The sequence below is a fragment of the Mobula hypostoma genome, chromosome 9 (assembly GCF_963921235.1).
Source record: "Mobula hypostoma chromosome 9, sMobHyp1.1, whole genome shotgun sequence".
In the NCBI taxonomy this organism is placed as follows: Eukaryota; Metazoa; Chordata; class Chondrichthyes; order Myliobatiformes; family Myliobatidae; genus Mobula; species Mobula hypostoma.
Window position 1 is genome coordinate 35,596,286 of NC_086105.1, and position 19,915 is coordinate 35,616,200.

At 39.5% G+C, this 19,915-nt stretch overlaps 1 protein-coding gene across 1 annotated transcript in view; it reads right to left on the minus strand.

Annotated features, from left to right (window-relative positions):
- Positions 1-19,915, minus strand: part of LOC134352361 (structural maintenance of chromosomes protein 1B-like) — a 107,347-nt gene that overhangs the window by 12,297 nt on the left and 75,135 nt on the right. The window contains exons 20-21 of the mRNA XM_063059670.1: positions 17,761-17,917; positions 14,662-14,816 (exon numbers count right to left, since the gene is read on the minus strand). Coding sequence (XP_062915740.1) covers positions 14,662-14,816; positions 17,761-17,917 — 312 coding nt within the window. The remainder of the gene's footprint in view (positions 1-14,661; positions 14,817-17,760; positions 17,918-19,915) is intronic.

The following is a 19,915-nucleotide window of genomic DNA, read 5'->3' on the forward strand; positions in this document are numbered from 1 at the left end:
ATGTAGCAGTAGAAGAGCAACTCCAAGGAAACTCTGCTACAGTGGTTGATGGAATGAACTTGGTCCAAAGAGTGAAAGGTGACTAAGTTACTTTCAGAGATATTGCCACGACAATTCTGGGTATGGCTCTGAGGGAAGGCAGTCAGAGTAGCAGAATAAATGTTGTGTTTGACACATACAAGGAGAACTCTATCAAGAATAGTGAAAGATCTCTACAGGGTGAAGAGACTGGTCATGAGTTGCAAGGTATCACAGGCACACAGATGGTGAAGCAGTGGAGGAGCTTCCTGACCAAAGTCAGTAACAAAAATAGTCTCATTAGCTCCACAGTCCATGAATGGAGGAAGAAGGAGTACAGCTACAGAAGAAGTATGCAACTATGAATGACAAATGTTGCTGAATCACATCTCAAGACAGTGAGGAGGTGTCAGCTCTTCAGTGTCAAGAAGAAGCAGATGGCCACCTACTTCTCCATGCTGCCCATGCCACGAGAGGGATACCAATCTGTACTGATCTGCTCAGAAGACACAGATATCGTTATCATGTCTTTAGCATTTTGTGACAAGATTGAGGCCCCATTGTGTCCAGAAGTGTGGCACTAGAACCCGTACAAGGCTTGTAGACATCAGGAAGGTTGCTGCCACTGTTGGCATAGAGGTCTGTAGGGCTCTAATCGGGTTGCACGCATATACAGGATGTGACACTGTAAGCGCTTTTGCAGGCAAAGGGAAGACAAGTGCTCTAAAACTTCTGACCAGCAACAGGGAAACTCAGGACACATTCTTAAGAGTTGGGTCAGGAATGGGACCTCTCCCCAGAACTGATGGACAAACTGAAGGCATTTACATGTCTCCTGTATGCCCCAAAAGCATTGACCACCAAGGTCAATGAGCTCAGGTATAATCTTTTCTGTGCCAAAAAAGGTGAAATCAAAAGTCATTAACTCCTACCATGCAAGGACTGCTTAACAAAACATGCACAGCGAGCCAACTACCAGGCTGGCATACGGAGAAGATGTATGGAGAAGGACCGACAAGTGCCAAGCCCTGTTGGCAAAAGATGGAAGATGGAGAGAAGAGGAAGCTGAATAGTTGGTGGTGCACTGGATGGAAGGCCAGCCAGCACCCGATGCTGTCCTGGATCTACTGGCCTGTAACCGTCCAAAAAAAAGTTCACTCCCAAGATGTATGTGTGTTGCAAATGGCCTCAGGTATACTGACATGTGTAGACTGGCAGACTGTGAGAACCAGGCATCCACCTCAGAGAGTGTGGAAAATTCAGATGAAGATGTGGAAGACTTGGAAAATTATTATTATTACCGTGGTAAGAAGATAAAGGGCAAAATATAATTACCTCTACCCAACTATTTAGGCGAGATTGTCTCTTACGTTGGAGGATGGAGACAAGCTGGTGATTGGATGCAAAGCATTTGATGCCCCACATTCCCGCTGAGCTCATCATTAAATTCAGCAGCAAAGTACAACACTCCACAAAATTATAAAGGCTTTTGTAAGTGCAGAATTGCCAAAAGCTTGGGGTGAGCCTCAAGCTTTGCAGTTCAGTCTATTTCATTTTGCCTCAGAGGATGGCTGTAGTAATAAGATTTTGCTATTCCTAAAGCTAGATCCATCTTTACTAACCTCCATGGTTACTAAAGTTGTAGGAAAAGCATAATCTAGACTAGGGGCTTCCAACCTGGGGTCCAAGGACCCTTTGCTTAATGGTATTGGTCCAGGGCATAAAAAAAGTTGGGAACCCTTGATGTAGACTATTGCTGGTTTTAGGTCTGGAACTGGGAAAAGTCACAATTATTTCCTAAAGCAAATCTGCTGTGTCTTCTCATTATAGTCCCTGTACTAAACAAAGGAAGTTTACTCAGGGGAAAAGTGGTAAGTGGTAGCTACTCACCGGTATATTCCTCACATACAGCTGTCATAAGAACTTGGTATAAGAACAAAATGACAGTAATAATGAAACCCATCTGTCAGGTGACTGAACATACAAACGACACAACCAGGTGAACCATTCAGAATGGGCCATGTTGTACAGCCCTGCAGAGGTACAGGTTTCTCCTGCCATCCGAAGGTAGAGCGTTCCTATGAAACGTAAGCTGGAACGTCGTAAAGCGAAGAAGCAATTACCGTTCATTTATATGGGAAAATTTTGTGAGCGTTTGCAGACCCAAAAATAACCTACCAAGTCATGCCAAAAAACACATAAAACCTAAAATAACAGTAACATATAGTAAAAGCAGGAATGCTATGATAAATACACAGCCTATATAAAGTAGAAATACTTTTCCACAGTCATTGCCGGCACCGTTCTTCGTAGCGAAAATCTCACACAAGCCCTCTCAGCAGAAAATCTCACACAAGCACTGCTGGCAAAAACACTCTCTCCTGTAACCTTTAAGCTATGAAGCCGCCAAATCATACCAAATAACATGTAAAAATACACAGCCTATATAAAGTAGAAATAATGTATGTACAGTGTAGTATCACTTACGGAAATCGGGAAGACAGCGCAGAGCACACAGATGATGGTGTGTTAGGCTGAGTTGTCGGAGTCTGGGTGGTGCAGTGGCCCCCACCCCCCGGGCTGCCGACCGATACCGATCCGCGAAGCATGCAGGGTACAGTGGTAGCCCGGAGGCACACAGCACATCTTTAAGAAAAAAGCCGAAATAAACATGCTAATTAATTAGGTGCCGCCCGGCACATAAATGTCGGCCCAGATCAGAGGCGGCACAAATCGCCTCTGATCTGGGCTGATATCTATGTGCCGGGCGGCACCTATTAATTAGCATGTTTATTTTGGCTTTTTTCTTAAAGATGTGCTGTGTGCCTCCCGGCTACCACTGTACCTCTGCATGCTCCGCGGATCGGTATCTGTCCGGGGCCCAGGGGTTGGGGTGGTGGGACACTGGGGTGTCATCTCATCATCGATCAGGGCAGGCAGCTCATCTTCTCCTATGACTGCCCGTTTCGATGTCAAAGGTCGAGGTTCATCGTCAGCTGTGGCTAATGCGAAAGGCTTGAAAAACGACAGTATGCTTGACTGCTAAGCCTCGCGCATTTTTCCATCATACAGTTCTTTGTAAGCACTCAAACCATCTTGCAAATATGCCCTAAACTGACGTACTCTTTCAAAATTAAAGTCCTACTTTATCATTGCAGCAAAAATCTCACGCATTTGGTTCACGTTCAGCTCCCGGACGACTTCACTTTCGCTACTGAATTCGGTTTCGATTATTATCCTTTCCTCTTCTAATTGCATCAGCTCTTCATCTATCAGTTCTTGGTCATGGGATGCCAAAACCTCTTCAACATCATCTTCGTCAACTTCCACAAGCCAAACTCACTTTGTCCTTACGTTCACCATGAACGAAACACTTAATTATGTCTAGTTTTACGCTAAGCGTAACACCCTTACGAGCTCTTTCAGGCTTTTCCGATACCTTAGAACTCATCTTGCAATCGGCTGCTCACAGGCACGTGTTTAAGCAATGCCGGCAAGAAATCTGTTCCGAATCCGGGGGAGAGTGGCTGCTCAGGGCGCGCACTGCCTTTCTTCGTAACAGTGAAAACACCTTCTGTTAGCGAAAACAGGTAACTGATGTAGGTCTTTCGTAACAGTGAGGTTTCGTAAAGCGAACGTTCGAAAAGCGGGGGACACCTGTATATCTGCTAATCACACACGCTCTGTTCCAGCCAGCAAATGAGAGGAGGGAAGAGAAAGCAATACCTTACATTCCTTTCCAGCAATATTGATTACATGAAACTTTCAATAACCAAAAGCCTAAAGGTAATTTCTTTCCTTCAGGAAATGAGACAAAGTGCTCATTATCTGTAAGATCAGAGCAACATTTAGAAATGGGTATGACACATTTTCCCTGTGCAAATGGGGAGCAATAACCACTTCTAGTAAGGAAGTTTAATCACTTCCTCTTGAAAATGAACAGAATGTCTGTCTCTACATCTCCCAAGAATATTCTTGTGGACACCTTTAAGCAGAAACTTAACTGGTACAGCTACCTACCCTCTGGTTGCAAGAGCAGGTCAGAGGCTGAGAATATTGTCCAAAGTGATAATTAATTTATAAGCTTTCCCATTTCATAATAAGCATGTCAAAAGAACAATTGAGTAATTCTAAAAAATACCCTGAGTAATACGTTTAGTGCCTCCTAAAACTCTTTTTGAATGTGAAGTATGCACAGTAGCATAGTAGTTAGCATAGCGCCTTTCAGTATCAGCGACCCAAGTTCAATTCCTGACATCTGCAAAGTTTGTACATTCTCATTGTGACTGTGTGGGTCTCTTCCAGGTGCTCCAGTTTCCTCCCACAGTCAAAGACGTACCTGTGGGTAGGTTAACTGGTCATTGTTAAATTCAGGGTTGGTGTGCAGCATGGATTGAAGAGCTGGAAGAGGTTACTCCGCACTTGTATCCAATAAAAAGAAATAAAGCTTTCACTCCCAAAGGCATGTACTCTATGCTTTCCGTTTGTTTAAAGTTCAAATTTGTTATCAAAGTACATATATGTCACCATATACAACCCTGAGATTCATTTTCTTGCAGGCATTCACAGTAAGTACAAAGAAATAAAAAAGAGAAAATAATAATATACAAGCAATAAATACTGAGAACATGAGACGAAGAGTCCATAGGTTGTAAGAAGTTCTGTGCTGGAGTGAGTGAAGTTATCCCTTTTGTTCAACAGCCTCATGGTTGGTGGGTAATAACTGTTCCTGAATGTGGTGGTGTGGATCCTGAGACTCCTTCCTGATGGCAGCACTGAGAAGAGAGCATGCCCTGGATGGTTGGCTTCTTCAATGATGGATGCTGCTTTCCTGCGACAATGCTCTCTGTATATGTGCTTAATTATGACCTGGCCTGTATGAACTACTTTTTGTAGGGTTTTCTGTTCAAAGGCATTGGTGTTTCCATATCAGACCGTGATGTAACTAGCAGATGTACTTTTCACCACACATCTATAGAAGTTTGTTAAAAGTTTTAGATGACATTTCCAATCTTCGCAAACATCTAAGGAAGCAGAGGCACTGCCATGCTTTCTTTGCAATGGCACTTATGTGCTGGGCCCAGGGCAGGTCCTCCTAGTGATACCACTGAATGATAAAGTCACTGATTAGTTTGAGCGGATGATAGTATTGAATGTTGAGTTGTACTCAATGAAGAACATTGTGATATATGTGTATGTTCCAGGGTTGAGTGAAGAGCCAATGAAATGGCATCTGCTGTGGACCTGTTATGACATTAGGCAAATTCGAGTGTATCCAAGTCGCTTCTCAGGCAGGAGTTGATATGTTTCATCACCAACTGCTCCAAGCACTTCACCACAATGGATGCAAGTGCTACTGGACTATAGTCATTGAAGCAGGTTAACACATTCTTGTAGTGCTATCTACAAAATGAAGTGTGCACATCCTGACAATTATTGAATTATTATTATAGGTGATTATAAGGCACATCATCCTAGAGACCCGAGAGCAAAAGCATCAGCGCATACTGCTGCAACTCAAAAAAGTTTTTTGATTGCATTTACCAAACCAGACATCTCTATCAAAAAGGACAAGGGAATCAAACACACAGGTAAAACTGTACCTGGTTCCTGATTACACATCCTTCTTACTTGGAAATACATGATATTTTCTCTATTTCAGCAACGGTTCATATTGTGGAACTCCCTACCAAACAGCATTATGGGAATGCCCTGACAAGGACTGATATGGCTCTCAAAACCTACAACTTTCAAGTACAATAAGACATGGCTATTAAACGATGGTCAAAACAGCACCACTTATCTTGTGTGTCTAAAAATGTTTTTAAAAATTGCTCTGTGCTATTTCTTTCCTGTTGTTAATTATTTCATTGCACACTTACTGCAATTGGTAAATTCAAGACCAAACTAAATAATCTTATGAAACCACATTCACATATTCGATTGTGACAAAACAAAACTAACATCAATTTATCTTTGAAAATCAAAAAGAACTGCAAATGCTGGAAATCTGAAATAAAAGCAGAAAATGCTGGAAATAGCAAGTCAGGCTGTATCGGTGGGAAGGAAAACAAGTAATATTTTGTCTGAACTGGGAAAATGACAAATGGAGCTTGTTAAGCTGCAAGGAGGGCGGGGATATTTCTTATAAGGTAAAACTAGGGTGACAATGTAGATAAGCTCTAAACAAGGTTTTCTGGGAGTAGTTAGAGAGTTGTGGAATGAAAAGGGTAAAAGGGTTTAACTAAAACTAACAAGCTGAGCCAATGCCATACATGAGCAAATGTTACAGACAGAAATCAAATTTAATGGGCTTAGTGTCACCTCTGTGAATTGATAGGAGATGTTTCACAAAATGATCAACTAACAAATTGAACAGGTAAATTTAGTTTGTACCAGCCCTTCCTGTTTCAGCATGGTGAACTGATAAAACATGAACCTCAGCCCTCCAGTCTGCTACTACTGCCAACTTAAGCCACCTTTCCTGGAAGGAAGTACATAAGGTAAGCTTTGACAATAGTGCAGTGTGGAAGACACTAGCAGCATGGTGGAAGTTCCAGGAGTCAGGGGTCATGAAGTGTGTGAAGTTACCAATACTAGGAGAAGCGTCTTGGGAAACCGAAAGGTCTGAAGGTAGATAAGTCACCTGAACCATATGGTGTATACCCAGGGTTCTGAAAGAGGTGGCTGAAGAGATTGTGGAGGCATTAGTAATGATCTTTCAAGAATCACTAGATTCTGTAATGGCTCTGGTAGACTGGAAAATTGCAAATGTCACTTCACTCTTCAAGGGAGAGAGGCATAAGAAAGGAAATTATAGGCCAATTAGTCTGACCTCAGTGGTTGGGAATATGTTGGAGCCGATTGTCAAGAATATGGTTTCAGAGTACTTGGAGGCACAGGATAAAATAGACCATAGTCAGCATGGTTTGCTTAAGGGAAAATCTTGCTTGACAAATCTGTTGGAATTCTTTGAAGAAATAACGAGCACGATAGACAAAGGAGAATCGGTTCACGTTGTGTACTTGGACTTTCAGAAGGCCTTTGACAAGGTGGCCACACATGAGGATGCTTAACAAGCTACGAGCCCATTGTATTACAGGAAAGATTCTAGCATAGATAAAGCAGTGGCTGATTGGCAGGAGGCAAACAGTGGGAATAAAAGGAACCTTTTCTAGTTGGCTGCCTTTTGACTAGTGGTGTTCCACAGGGGTTTGTGTTGAGACTGATTCTTTTTAAGTTATATGTCAATGATTTGGATGATGAAATTGATGGCATTATTCCAAAGTTTGCAGATAATACGAAGATAGGTGGAGGAGCAGGTAATTTTGAGGAAGTAAAGAGGCTACAGAGGATTCAGACAGATTAGGAGAATAGGCAAAGAAGTTGCAGATGGAATACAATGTTGGGGAGTGTATGGTCATGCACTTTGGTACAATAAATTAAAAGGCTGCCTATTTTCTAAATAGAGAAAGGATACAAAAATCTGAGGCACAAAGGAATTGGGAGTCCCTAAAAGTTAATTTGCAGGTTGAGTCAGTGGTGAGAAAGGCAACTGTGATGTTAGCATTTGTTTCAAGAGGACTAAAATATAAAAGCAAGGATGTAATGTTGAGACTTTATAAAGCACTGGCGCGGCCTCACTTATCTTAGAAAGATTTGGGGCCCCCTATCTTAGAAAGAATGTGCTGAAACTGGAGAGGGTTCAAAGGAGGTTCATAAAAATGATTCCAGGATTAAACAGCTTTTCATTTGAAGAATGTTTGATGGCTTTGGGCCTGTATTCACTGGAAATCAGAAGAATTAAGGGTGATCTAATTGAAACCTATCAAATGTTAAAGGCCTTGTAGAATGGGCGTTGAGAGGATTTTTCCTGTGGTGGGAGTGTGCAAGACCAGAGGACACAGACTCAGAATAGAGGGTTGTCCTTTTAGAATGGAGATGAGGAGGAATTTCTTTAGCCAAAGAGTAGTGAATTTGTGGAATTCGATGCCAGACAGCTGTGGAGGCCAAGAATTAAGTATATACAAGGCAGAAGTTGATAAGATTCTTGACTGGTCAGGGCATGAAGGGATATGGGGGAAAGCAGGAGATTGGGATTGAGAGGAAAAATGAATCAGTTAGGATGAAATGGCAGAGCAGACTCGATGGGCCAAATGGCCAAATTCCGTTCCTACATCTTATGGTCTTATGATGTGTTTTTTACAGAGGGAACATTTGGCAACGTGTGTAGATTTTGATATGCAACTGTGGAACTTTTAGTAGTGTGTGAACAAGTTTATTAAGTTTGTAATCCTGAATGCCAGAGGTGTTTTAAGGCAAGTGATGTATAAAGCTGCATGTGATGCTGAAATCTGATTATTTCGAGACAAGAACCTTGAACGTGTGGGGCTGTTAAATTTCACATGGAATTTTATCCATGTCCTCATGGATTCACTATTAACATATGCAGAGTGAACGTTCCTTCATTGTTACTTAACTATAATTTCATCTAAGCTCAAAAAACATTCACCACTGGTTTCAGGCGACAGGGCATTCCTCTTGAATAGGTACAGATATTGTTTCAGACAGTTCTAGCTCCGTTGAACTGACGCAATAACATCTGAGCTTATGGATATGCACTTAGGTAACTAAATTAGATACAAACTAAAATTATGAGTGTGAATTCTGTGTGCATCCTGAATCAGGTCACAAATACAGGGATAAAACCCATACTGCAATCCCATCACTCCTTTTTCAGGATTATTCAATCTTAATGTTTAATTACCCCAGGCAAAAAAGATTTAGCTTCCTGAATACTTATGAGTGAATCTTATGGATTTTAGGCTGCTGATTATAAAAATCACTATGAAATTTCCCTATCACCATTTTTAAAATTTGTCTATATTTGTTATTTCAATTCATAATTCAAGTCAATCAAAATATTCCCGACAATGTAAGCTGAAATGTTTCCTGTCTCGCCCAGGCATACCGAGTTAGGCAGAAAGGATGCTGCATGGCAGGACAGGTTTTAGAAAGGCTATAAAAGCATCACACACACACTGTTCTATGCACTGCGTTTACATGTATAGCATTTTGTGTTCACATTGATGCACACACATATCATATTGCGTATACTCATTATAATAAAATAATTGTATTTTCAGGAGTATTTGTGATAGCAAAATGTATCACCAATGTGGCAACAGCCACAATATTTTGTTATATTTGTGGCAAATACACATTTAAACTCTTCTAATTAAGAAAGCTTAAGAACTCTACTTTGGATATAAAATTGGCAACCAAGACAAAGCCTGGGCTCCTCACATTTGTTGCGCAACATGTGCTATCATCTCTGAGCTTGGCTTAGAGGGAGTCAATGCTGTTCACCGTCCCGATGATATGGTGAGAGTAGAAGAATCATGTGACAGACTGCTACTTCTGTCTGACCAGCATGTCTGGTTTCTCTGCTGGAAACAAGAAAGCCATTAAATACCCCATTCTCCCTTCAGCCATGAGACCTGTGCAGCGTGACAATAAGTTTTTCAGTACCGAAGCCACTGGAGTAGTGGAGTCTGGAGGAGGCAGGCAAAGATGCCGTGATGCAAGAGCCAGGAATAGAAAATGACACTAATACTGATACAGATTTTGAACCTTTTAGGTAGAGTAAGCCTTATCTGATAACTCAATCTGAGTTAAGTGACCTGGAGTTGTCAAAGGCAAAAGCAGAATTACTGGATTCAAGAATGGAAGGACTAATTCTGCTGTCACAAATCAAACAGGTCATCAATGACAGGCAATTCAAAGAACTTTTAGTGGGACCGGAGAAAATCGCATGGAAAGCATTCAAGGATGTTGAAAATAACAAAGCACCAAACTATGCGCAGCTGGTTGACAACATGCTTCAAGCATACAAAACAATTAAGTGCAACATTATCACTAAAGATTAATTTCCATATCCCAGTTAGACTTCTTCCCTACAAATTTTGGCATGGTGAAAGGTTTCACTAGAACAGTGCGGTCATGGAGAAAAGGTATCACAAGACCATAAGGTAACACTCTTCATATGACAAACTGTTCAATCCTGGACTCATTTTTGTGAACCTCCTTTGAACCCTCTCCAGTTTCTGAATCTTCTTTCTAAGATAAGGGGCCAAAAACTGCTTACAATATTCCATGTGAGGCCTTATCAGTGCTTCATAAGGTCTTAACATTATATCCTTGCCTTATATATTCTAGTCCCCTTGAAATGAAAGCTAACATCACATTCACCTTCCTCACAACAAACTAAACCTGCAAATTAACTTTTAAGGAATCCTGCACAAGGATTTCCAAGTCCCTTTGTATCTCAGTTTTTTGTATTTTTTCTCCATTTAGAAAAAAAATCTACCTTTTCATTTCTTCTACCAAGGTGCATGACCATACAGTTACCAACACAGTATTCCACCTGCCTATTCTTTGTCCATTCTCCTAATCTGTCTAAGCAACAGGACAACTGGAATCCATTAATGCTGGCTGATTATTGTTGGACACAAGTGAGAAACCTCAGAAACTGAGTACAAACAAAAATTACTAACAAAATATTTTAGCCTAATTGAACTATTGTGAAGCACCAGCACTGTTATGCAATTAAACACATTACATCAATAAAGGTTATTTACTTGTTTCTGCAAATTCCTACATAATTTCGGTCTGAAATTATATTTGTGTTCAGCTTCAAGCGGTCCATCTGAACCAGAAAAATTTCTGAGGAAGCAACCTTTTTGAAAAATGTTGCTGTCTGGTATTATTAATGTAGCAATGATATCAAATGGCTGAAACTATGTATGTAGAATGTTTCACAGAGCAAAGCAAATGATTAGGTAGTTCACCTAGCAAAACAGTGCAGAGATATTAATGTGAAAAGTACAGGATTTATTCCTATTTCAAATGAGAATTATCAGTAAATTAAGCAAAAATGAATATACCAACTCCTTAAATATCACTTCCTTGGGAGTAATGAAAATAATTTTAAGAAAATGCTCAAGCCAAACAGATCTTATCCTTTCACAACAGTTGACCTTTGGCATGTTTACTCTTGACAGCATGATTTCAAGAGGACTAGAATATAAAAGCAAGGATGTAATGTTGAGGCTTTATAAAGCACTGGTGAGGCCTCATTTGGAGTACTGTGAGCAGGTTTCTGCCCCTCATCTTAGAAAGGATGTGTTGAAACTGGAGGAGGTTCAAAGGAGGTTCATGAAAATGATTCCAGGATTGCATGGCTTGTAATGTGAAGAGTGTTTGATGGCTCTGGGTCTGTATTCACTAGAATCCAGAAGAATGAGGGACGACCTCATTGACACCTACCGAATGGTGAAAGGCCTTAATAGAGTGAAGAGGATCTTTCCTATGGTGGGAGAGTCTTGAACCAGAAAACAACAGCCTCAGAATAGAGTGGCATCCTTTTAGAATGGAGATGAGGAGGAATTTCTTTAGCTAGAGAGTGGTGAATCTGTGGAAATCTTTGTCACTACTTTTTGTAGTTTAGTGGACATTTTCACTATTACAGCAAGGGAAGCCATTGCCAGACACAGCAAGAACTCTGATGAAGGACTATATTCCTAGATGGAGATGGAGATTGCTATGTCACATCGACTTTGACCAAGGATCATATTTCACTGGGAACGTTTATGAGGAATTATGTCAACTGATGAACATTGGAAGATCTTTTGTCTATGTCACCCAGAGTCATCAAGACAGGTCAAACTAATGAATGGAGCTATCAAACAACTGACAAAATATAATGAGGAAGGTATACCATGGCCGATGGTTCTTCCTATAGTCTAATATAGCATCAGAGCAACCCCAACTAGAAAATTAAACTAAGGTGGTAACAGGGTGTCCTATGTCACTGATGGGACCCCTCGATCTCAGAGGGGCTGATATGGCAGACAGTTTAAATATTGTGTAAAATTAAGCTATCCAGTCTGCTTCTCAACTGGTCTCTTCTGCCTGGAGTGATCCAACAGGAAGAGGACATAGCCTGATTCTTGGTGAGTGGATTCTGTTTAAGAAACTGCAGAAGGAACTATTGAAAATTTGATGGGAAGGTCCTTATCAAATGCTGTTAATTACCAACTCAGTGGCGAAAGCAGAAGGCAAAATTAAGTGGATACACACCAGCCATTGCAAGCGAGCTAAAGTGGTACCAGATGAGGACAACAAGCACTATGGTTAATGTGTTAGTAATCATAGAAACTACAGCACAGAAACAGACCTTTTGGCCCTTCTTGGCTGTGCCGAACCATTTTCTGCCTAGTCCCACTGACCTGCACACGGACCATATCCCTCCATACACCTCCCATCCATGTATCTGTCCAATTTATTCTTAAATGTTAATACAGAACCCGCATTTACCACCTCATCTGGCAGCTCATTCCATACTCCCACCACTCTCTGTGTGAAGAAGCCCCCGCTAATGTTCCCTTTAAACTTTTCCCCCCTCACCCTTAACCCATGTCCTCTGGTTTTTTTCTCCCCCTGCCTCAGTGGAAAAAGCCTGCTTGTATACACTCTATCTGTACCCATCATAATTTTATATACCTCTATCAAATCTCCCCTCATTCTTCTACGCTCCAGGGAATAAAGTCCTAACCTACTCAACCTTTCTCTGTAACTGAGTTTCTAAAGTCCTGGCAACATCCTTGTAAACCTTCTCTGCACTCTTTCAACCTTCTTTATATCCTTCCTGTAATTTAGTGACCAAAACTGAACACAATATTCCAGATTCGGCCTCACCAATGCCTTATACAACCTCATCATAACATTCCAGCTCTTATACTCAATACTTTGATTAATAAAGGCCAATGTACCAAAAGCTCTCTTTACGACCCTATCTACTTGTGATGCCACTTTTAGGGAATTTTGTATCGGTATTCCCAGATCCCTCTGTTTCTACTGCCCACCTCAGTGCCTTACCATTAACCCTGTATGTTCTACCTTGGTATGTCCTTCCAACATGCAATATGTCACACTTGTCTGTATCAAACTCCATCTGCCATTTTTCAGCCCATTTTTCCAGCTGGTCCAAGTCCCTCTGCAGGCTCTGAAAACCTTTCTCACTGTCTACTGCACCTCCAATCTTTGACAGTGTCTACACTGCTGAGCTACAGTGAACAAATCACTAACCAAACAGAAGACTTCGAACAAGTTGAGAACTACTGGACATTGTGACATTCATTCTAATACTACATTATATTTTTGCCTATTTCCCTTATTTACAATGAGCACTAATATTCATACTAATGTTTTATCATAGCTTTGATCTTTTTTAAGTAGTTTAAAAATAGTTTAAACTTCTGTGTCTACTAATCTGCCTAACAATGACATAATCCTATGAATACTTTGAATATATAGTCTTTAATATTCTCATTAAGTAATTTTATACTTAACCTACTGTAGATACCTCAAGTTCTTTCACCTCAATTTTCAGATGTAATGATTCTAAATGTGTGAATCACAGGGGGTGGGTGGGGATTATTGGATTAGACTGTTAGTTTCTTTGCAGCTTAACAATTATTTTTCTGTTTGTATTTTACATAACTAGTGACATACATGTAATTGTTTAGCATGCTTCTTAGTGGACACAGTATATACTGTATATGCAGTTACTCAGTGTGTCCAAGCTCCAGAAACTTCTCTTGATATTACATTATTTGAATAGAAGCTATCCTGATTGGCTAACTCTTATCTACAAAAGTGATTGGAATGTTTCATATCTATGGGTATACGAACGTTCAACCACATTGGTACATCATCTTTTGTCTTCCCCTCTTCACTTACTAGACCTCAATTACCGAACATTTTCAACTTTCTTTGTTTTATTTATGCTTAATAGAACGATTGTGAAGCAATAAACTTTGTGCCTCTTTCCTGACTTCTGAAGAAACCTTGGATTAAAACCATCAGAAAGCCAGTGTCCTTCTACATAAAACACCAACATGCTGCTGCAGTGAGTGATTAGATAGTCTCTATTATGAGAGCATTTTGAATACAGAATTAAAGAAGTATTATTGCAATTATAGAGGGCCTTCATGAGAAGGAACTTAGAGCATTAGATCCAGTTCTAGTATCCCACCTGAAAAAGTAAACACTTGCTAAAGAGGAAAGATTCACTAGATGTTTTCAAGGGTGGCAACTTTTCCCATACAAGGAGTGATTAAGTACACCATAAGAAAAGATATCTTTGAAACTTACAAAGCTTTTAATGGATTTGACAGGCTAGAGACAGGGATGGCAGTCCCCCCTGGCTGAGGAGCATAGTATCAGAATGCGCAATTTCAGAATAAGGGTAGGCCATTTAGAACTGAGATGAGGAGCAGTTTATTAATTCAGAGAGTAGGGAATATGTGGCAATCAGTACCCAAAAGGATTGTGGAGGCTCTGTCATGAAGTTCATTTAAAACAGAGAACTACATATTTTTGGCTCTAAAGGAATCAAAAGCAAAACAGTAGGGAAAGAGCAAAAAGGTAAAAGATCAGTAATAATCTTGATCAACAGCAGAGCAGGCTTGAAGGGTCAAGTGGCCTTCTCCTAATCCTACAAAACAAAGATTTTTTCCAGATTTTTTTTTTGTCAGACAAGGATTGTAGTAAAAATTGAATTTCAGAAATACTGCTTACCTGAGCACTGCTATTCTGGCATATCATCTTGTAGATTTGATCAATTTTCACTGAAACATGCTCAAAACAGTGGTTAAACAAATTGTATCTCCTTCTTTTGACTTGTTCAAAATCTTGTCTGCAGATTCTAGCTTTCTTTCTGCTTAAATCAAATGCTAGCAAAAGAAGATAAACCAAGATAGAAAAATAACCATACTGCAATAATTATACACTATCTGATGATTTCTGATATACTTATTAATACCTATTTCAAATCAGAGGCAAGGCATTTTAGCAGTAAATGAAAAATCAAACAAAACTGTACAAGCTGGAAATCTAATACAGAAAATGCTGGAAACTTCATTAAAGACATGAGAGTAAATTAGCAATGGCTAACCTTTAGGTTAAAGAATTAATATGTAGTTCATAATATCTTTAAGGCAAAAAAACCCAAGTGATCCAGTCATGGCTATCAAGTAAGATTATAAGATCAAAGGAAAACTAGCTTTTAAGTACACTCGGGAATTCAGAAAATGTTAGTGTTGCAAAGAAATACCACGACATTGTTAAAAAAGGGAATGGATCACACGAGAAACATAAAAACAAAATAGTAATAGCTTCTAAAATGTATAAAATACAAGTTTTCATAAAAAACACAGAAAATATTGCGGAACACAGTTCCATGGGTTTCAATGGTAAAATATCAGCCATTATCTTATGAAAGGTGCTACAGTCACGGGGATTACATTGAGCTTCCACTTCTAATTCTTGGATGAATATGAGCACCCTGATTTTCAAAACTAGTCTTGATTGAGAAATGGGAAAATATAGAAATCCTGTGACAATAAAGGCTAGGAGGTCCTCTGCATGAATAAGTGAATAGCAGATGTAAAAGGCTGCTGATGAGATCAACACGTGGAATGAAGGGACATAGGCAGAATGATCTCAGAAGTTCAAAGACCTTATTTTTCTTCTTCACTGCCCTTCAGAATCAAGAATTACTTGCTTCCATTCTGATTCTTAAGAATTAACAGGAATGTTGGAATAATGCTTTTGGCAACCTAGTATTAGGCCTACAAGACGACAACTTTCTTGCTCTTCCAGTGCATTTGGAGGATTTTGCAGTTTTGGTGATTGTTTTTACAGTGCCTTGAAGTGCTTTCTGTAGGTAATGCAGATTGCAGGTGTATCTGGAGAGCAGGGATCATTGCAGTCTCAGTAGACCATGACTTTATGCCAAAGCCAAGAACTTGATCCTGAAATCCCATTGTACTTACTGTTGCCCTGGCAGATAGACCATTGTGGTAAATTTCATGGACATGTCTATCTTCACCAAGGTATGAGAAATGGCCCATTATTTTCAAGGTTTTACTGCGGACCTTTATTGTTGGAGGGAGGTGTTGTGGGAACAGATCAGCAAAAGATCTTGGTCTTGTAGTGCTGAGTTTAAGGCCCATAGAATCATATGCTTCCGTGAACAAATTGATGATGACTTGGTCCTCTGTGTATGAAAACATGAATATAATCTGCATACTATAACTTGACTACAGAGGATCGACTGATCTTGATTCTGTTGCAACCACTGCAGGGTGCAGCTCTGAAGACTAGCTCTAATACTGTGAGGACCTTGTTGAAGGTCAGGTGTAGCAAAGCAGTGAGAACAATTAAACAATGAGTCAGAGCACTAATGCAGTCTTATCTTTAAGATAGTAGTGCTCATTTTAAAATACATGTAAGATAGAAATGAGATTATGTAGATACCCTAGTTTTTGGAGAATCCCTATCAGGGGAATGAAAAGCTTTAGTGAAATCTAAAAAGACCAGGAATGGCTGCTGAAGCAGCGGCTTCTACTGAGTCAGTTAAAGGTGTTATTGCAAGACCCTGCTGGACATTAACAACTTAAAGTACTGCAGGTCTACCCCATCAGTGCATTGCTCGACGGTGGAGAAACTGAAGGATCTGGACTTGCTGCACATCATGCTGCTGCCTGCACCAGCGAAACATTGGTATGGGAAGATGGTGTGCAGTCTAACAGCGAGTGATCATCTTAGTCATTTTTCTTGTGATCGTAAGAGTCTGTTGGACATAGTTAGAGTACTGCAACTCTGATCCACTGATATATTTGCTTCATTTGAGGCAGCATGGTACAGTGTCCCAACTGGAATTGGTGCTGTCCCCTAGCGTTTGCTCAGCAGAAGTCAGGCTGTATTGTGTTCGGCTACAGATCTGTAATATTCATGGACTTGTGGTCTTGGACTGTATTTTATTAAGATCTTATATGTGCTTGTTATCTTGTACAGTATGTGCTTGTGTGCTTTATGCTGTGTGTGAATGTTGGTACCATGTTTTGCACATTGGCCCTGGAGTAATGCTAGTTTTGTTTGGCTGTGTTTATGTATGGTTGAATGACAATTAAACTTAAACTTACATTTCTGAGACTTATTAAATAGTGAAGATCACATCATCATGTTTCTTGATGTACAAGTTCTCACAATGTGATTCAGGGAACAGCTCTTCAGCCATTAGAAGGCAATTGAGGAGAAGAGTTGCTGTGGTTTCTGTGCTATTTGGACCCCTTCCTATAGGTGCCTCTTTATCTTTGGCAAATGGCAGTTGACTGGGTGTTAACAAGTGATTTATGAGACATTGTCTGAGAAGTTCTGCTTTGTGGCCCTTAGGTGCTTCAACATTTATCTTCTTGTGGCAATGTTTATGCTGACTCTGAAGTTTTAGGACCAGGCTGATAGTGATAACAGAGTGGATCAGGTTGTGTACAAGGTCAAGGGAAGCCTTCATGAGCCTTTGTGAAATACTAGCTTGGTCACAATTTAAGTTGCCATCATTTAGGAAAGATGTAAAGGCTTTAGAGAGTGGAAAATGACTAAATGATTCGAGATGGAGGTTGTTCTCTTTTGGATAGAGAAGGATGCAAGGAGATCTAATATAACTATTTAAAGCCCTTTACAGACTCAGTCTGTGAGAAATCCAGTTTCATTTATTCAATCATTACACATCAAAAACCATGTCATGTGTCCAGCAAGTTACCAATGTTTCCTGTGTAAAAGTTCAATAGAGTTACTCTTGCAAATCAAAATATTGGTTCTTTGCTTTGAACCTACCATGGACTGATTGTTCAAACTTATCACACACATTTTGTAGCTTTTCAACTGCTCTCAGATTTGGTGCAGTTGTTTTGTGTAAAATCTTCTCCTTTTCTTCTAATAACCTATTCAGTCTATCCTCCTCTATCCCAATTTCTTTAGGGGATGTAAGACCCTGTAAAAATGTCACCACAAGTTATTTAATGACACTTAACAATATAAAAGTCGCAGTTCAGTTAACATTCAACTACAAAGTTTAAGTGGCATTTAGAAATATAAGAAAACATCTGCAAATTGTTCATTATCAGTATTGCTTTTAATATTTGTGTCACCTTTACCAATAATTGTAAAACTGACTTGTGTGGTTTAAGCTTCTTTAGCGTACAAAAGATCAGAAATTAGTAATGGCATGTAAATATGAATGAATCTCATGGTTGTATTTTGTGACATACATGTGCTTCATTAATAAATTTACTTTGAATTTACTAATGAAGCAAGTAGATTTAATCTAAGTACCTTAATCTGCAAAATCAACAGATTATCCCACTGTTACATAACATACCTGTGTCATTGCAAGCATGCAATGTGACCTATACTTATATCATACATATGCAATGGTTGAAAATAAGTTGTGCAAAAGATGTGTAATGAGAAGTCTTTTTATACAGTGCAATTTATTTCATAGATCTTTGATTCAGAGTGGTGCAAATACGAATTGGACGTTAGCTTTTTTCTTGCTTTTATCGAACAGTACCAATTATAATTGAACTTTTTGTTAGATCTTGAATTAGATTCAAATTTATTTATCACATATACTGTGAAATGTTCCATTTGCATTAACAACCAACATACCCAAGAATGCCTACAAATGTTGCCACACATTCCAGCACCAACACAGCATGCCCATTAGAGGTAAATCTTTCTCTCAGAGAGTACACTTACACTAAACTGCAAGGCTTGCAATTAACCCTGTCATTCAGTATATTGTACTAAATCACTGAATGTGTGGGAAACCACAATACTTGTCAAAGATTAATTTTCCAACTACTATGTTAGCCCATTGATTTTGCTGGAAGGTCAGACATTCAGATGGCTATTTCCATACGGATTTGCACTGAATTTCTTCAGAGAGTATTTACATTTACACCCCTGACCCTCATTCAGACCGATCTGCAGGTTCTTCCACAACTGGTGGCTCCACTAACTCCATGCATCATCCTTTACTTCCACCTAGATAAAGGGAGTTAATCCAAGTCATTTCTCCTTGAAGTTCACTCACCACTCAGTTAAAACATGACATCACTCAACTCACACAGGAATATCAATCGTTTTGTGCCTCATTTTGAACATCTCTTGGTACAATTCCAAGTGTATTTTTTTCCAATAACATTGAAGGGTGTGGTTTTGCTGCTTTCATTGATATCTATTATAAACCAATAATTCTTACTTTGTATTTCCCCAGCCATTTTTTTTAAAGGACACTTACTTCTTTCTCCCAGATTCTCCACCCCAATGCACCTATTCTGCTGATATAATCTTTTATGATAGTTTCATAAAGCGATGCTTTTCCTTGGCAAGGATTCCTCTTGGTGACAGTAAACAAAAGCCTCAAGTGACTTTACCCCACGTTCAATGCTTTGACCACCTGCAATATTTGATCTTTTTCTTTCCCCAATATCCAAAATACTTTAATATGATAACAAAGAATTTCTCAAAGAATTATATTCATTAGTATCAAACACTCAGTTTGTGATAGTCAGGGGAAGGAAAGGAAATGGGTGTCAGAGAATAGCAATGCCATTATCAAGTATGCCTCAATTAGACACAGAAACACTAGATTTGGGATGATGTTCCTTCCAAGTGTGTTTCAGTCAAAAACTATATTTCAGGAGAATATCCTGTGAAACAAGAACCTTTTGCTATTGCTAAGTAGCAGACTGACTATCTGCTATTAAAAGACATCAGTAGAGGAAGACTAGGCTAGTTTGGGTTCAAGATCCACTTACTGGGTCAGTGGGAGAATTAAGAAAAGTATAAATTGGAATGAGCTAATCATAGTACCTTAATAACAAAGATAATCCATACAATCCTCAGAAAAACAGAAATATGATAAATATTTGACAGAAGGAGTGTACCTGATTTATTACTGAAATAGCAATTTTGTTTTTGAATG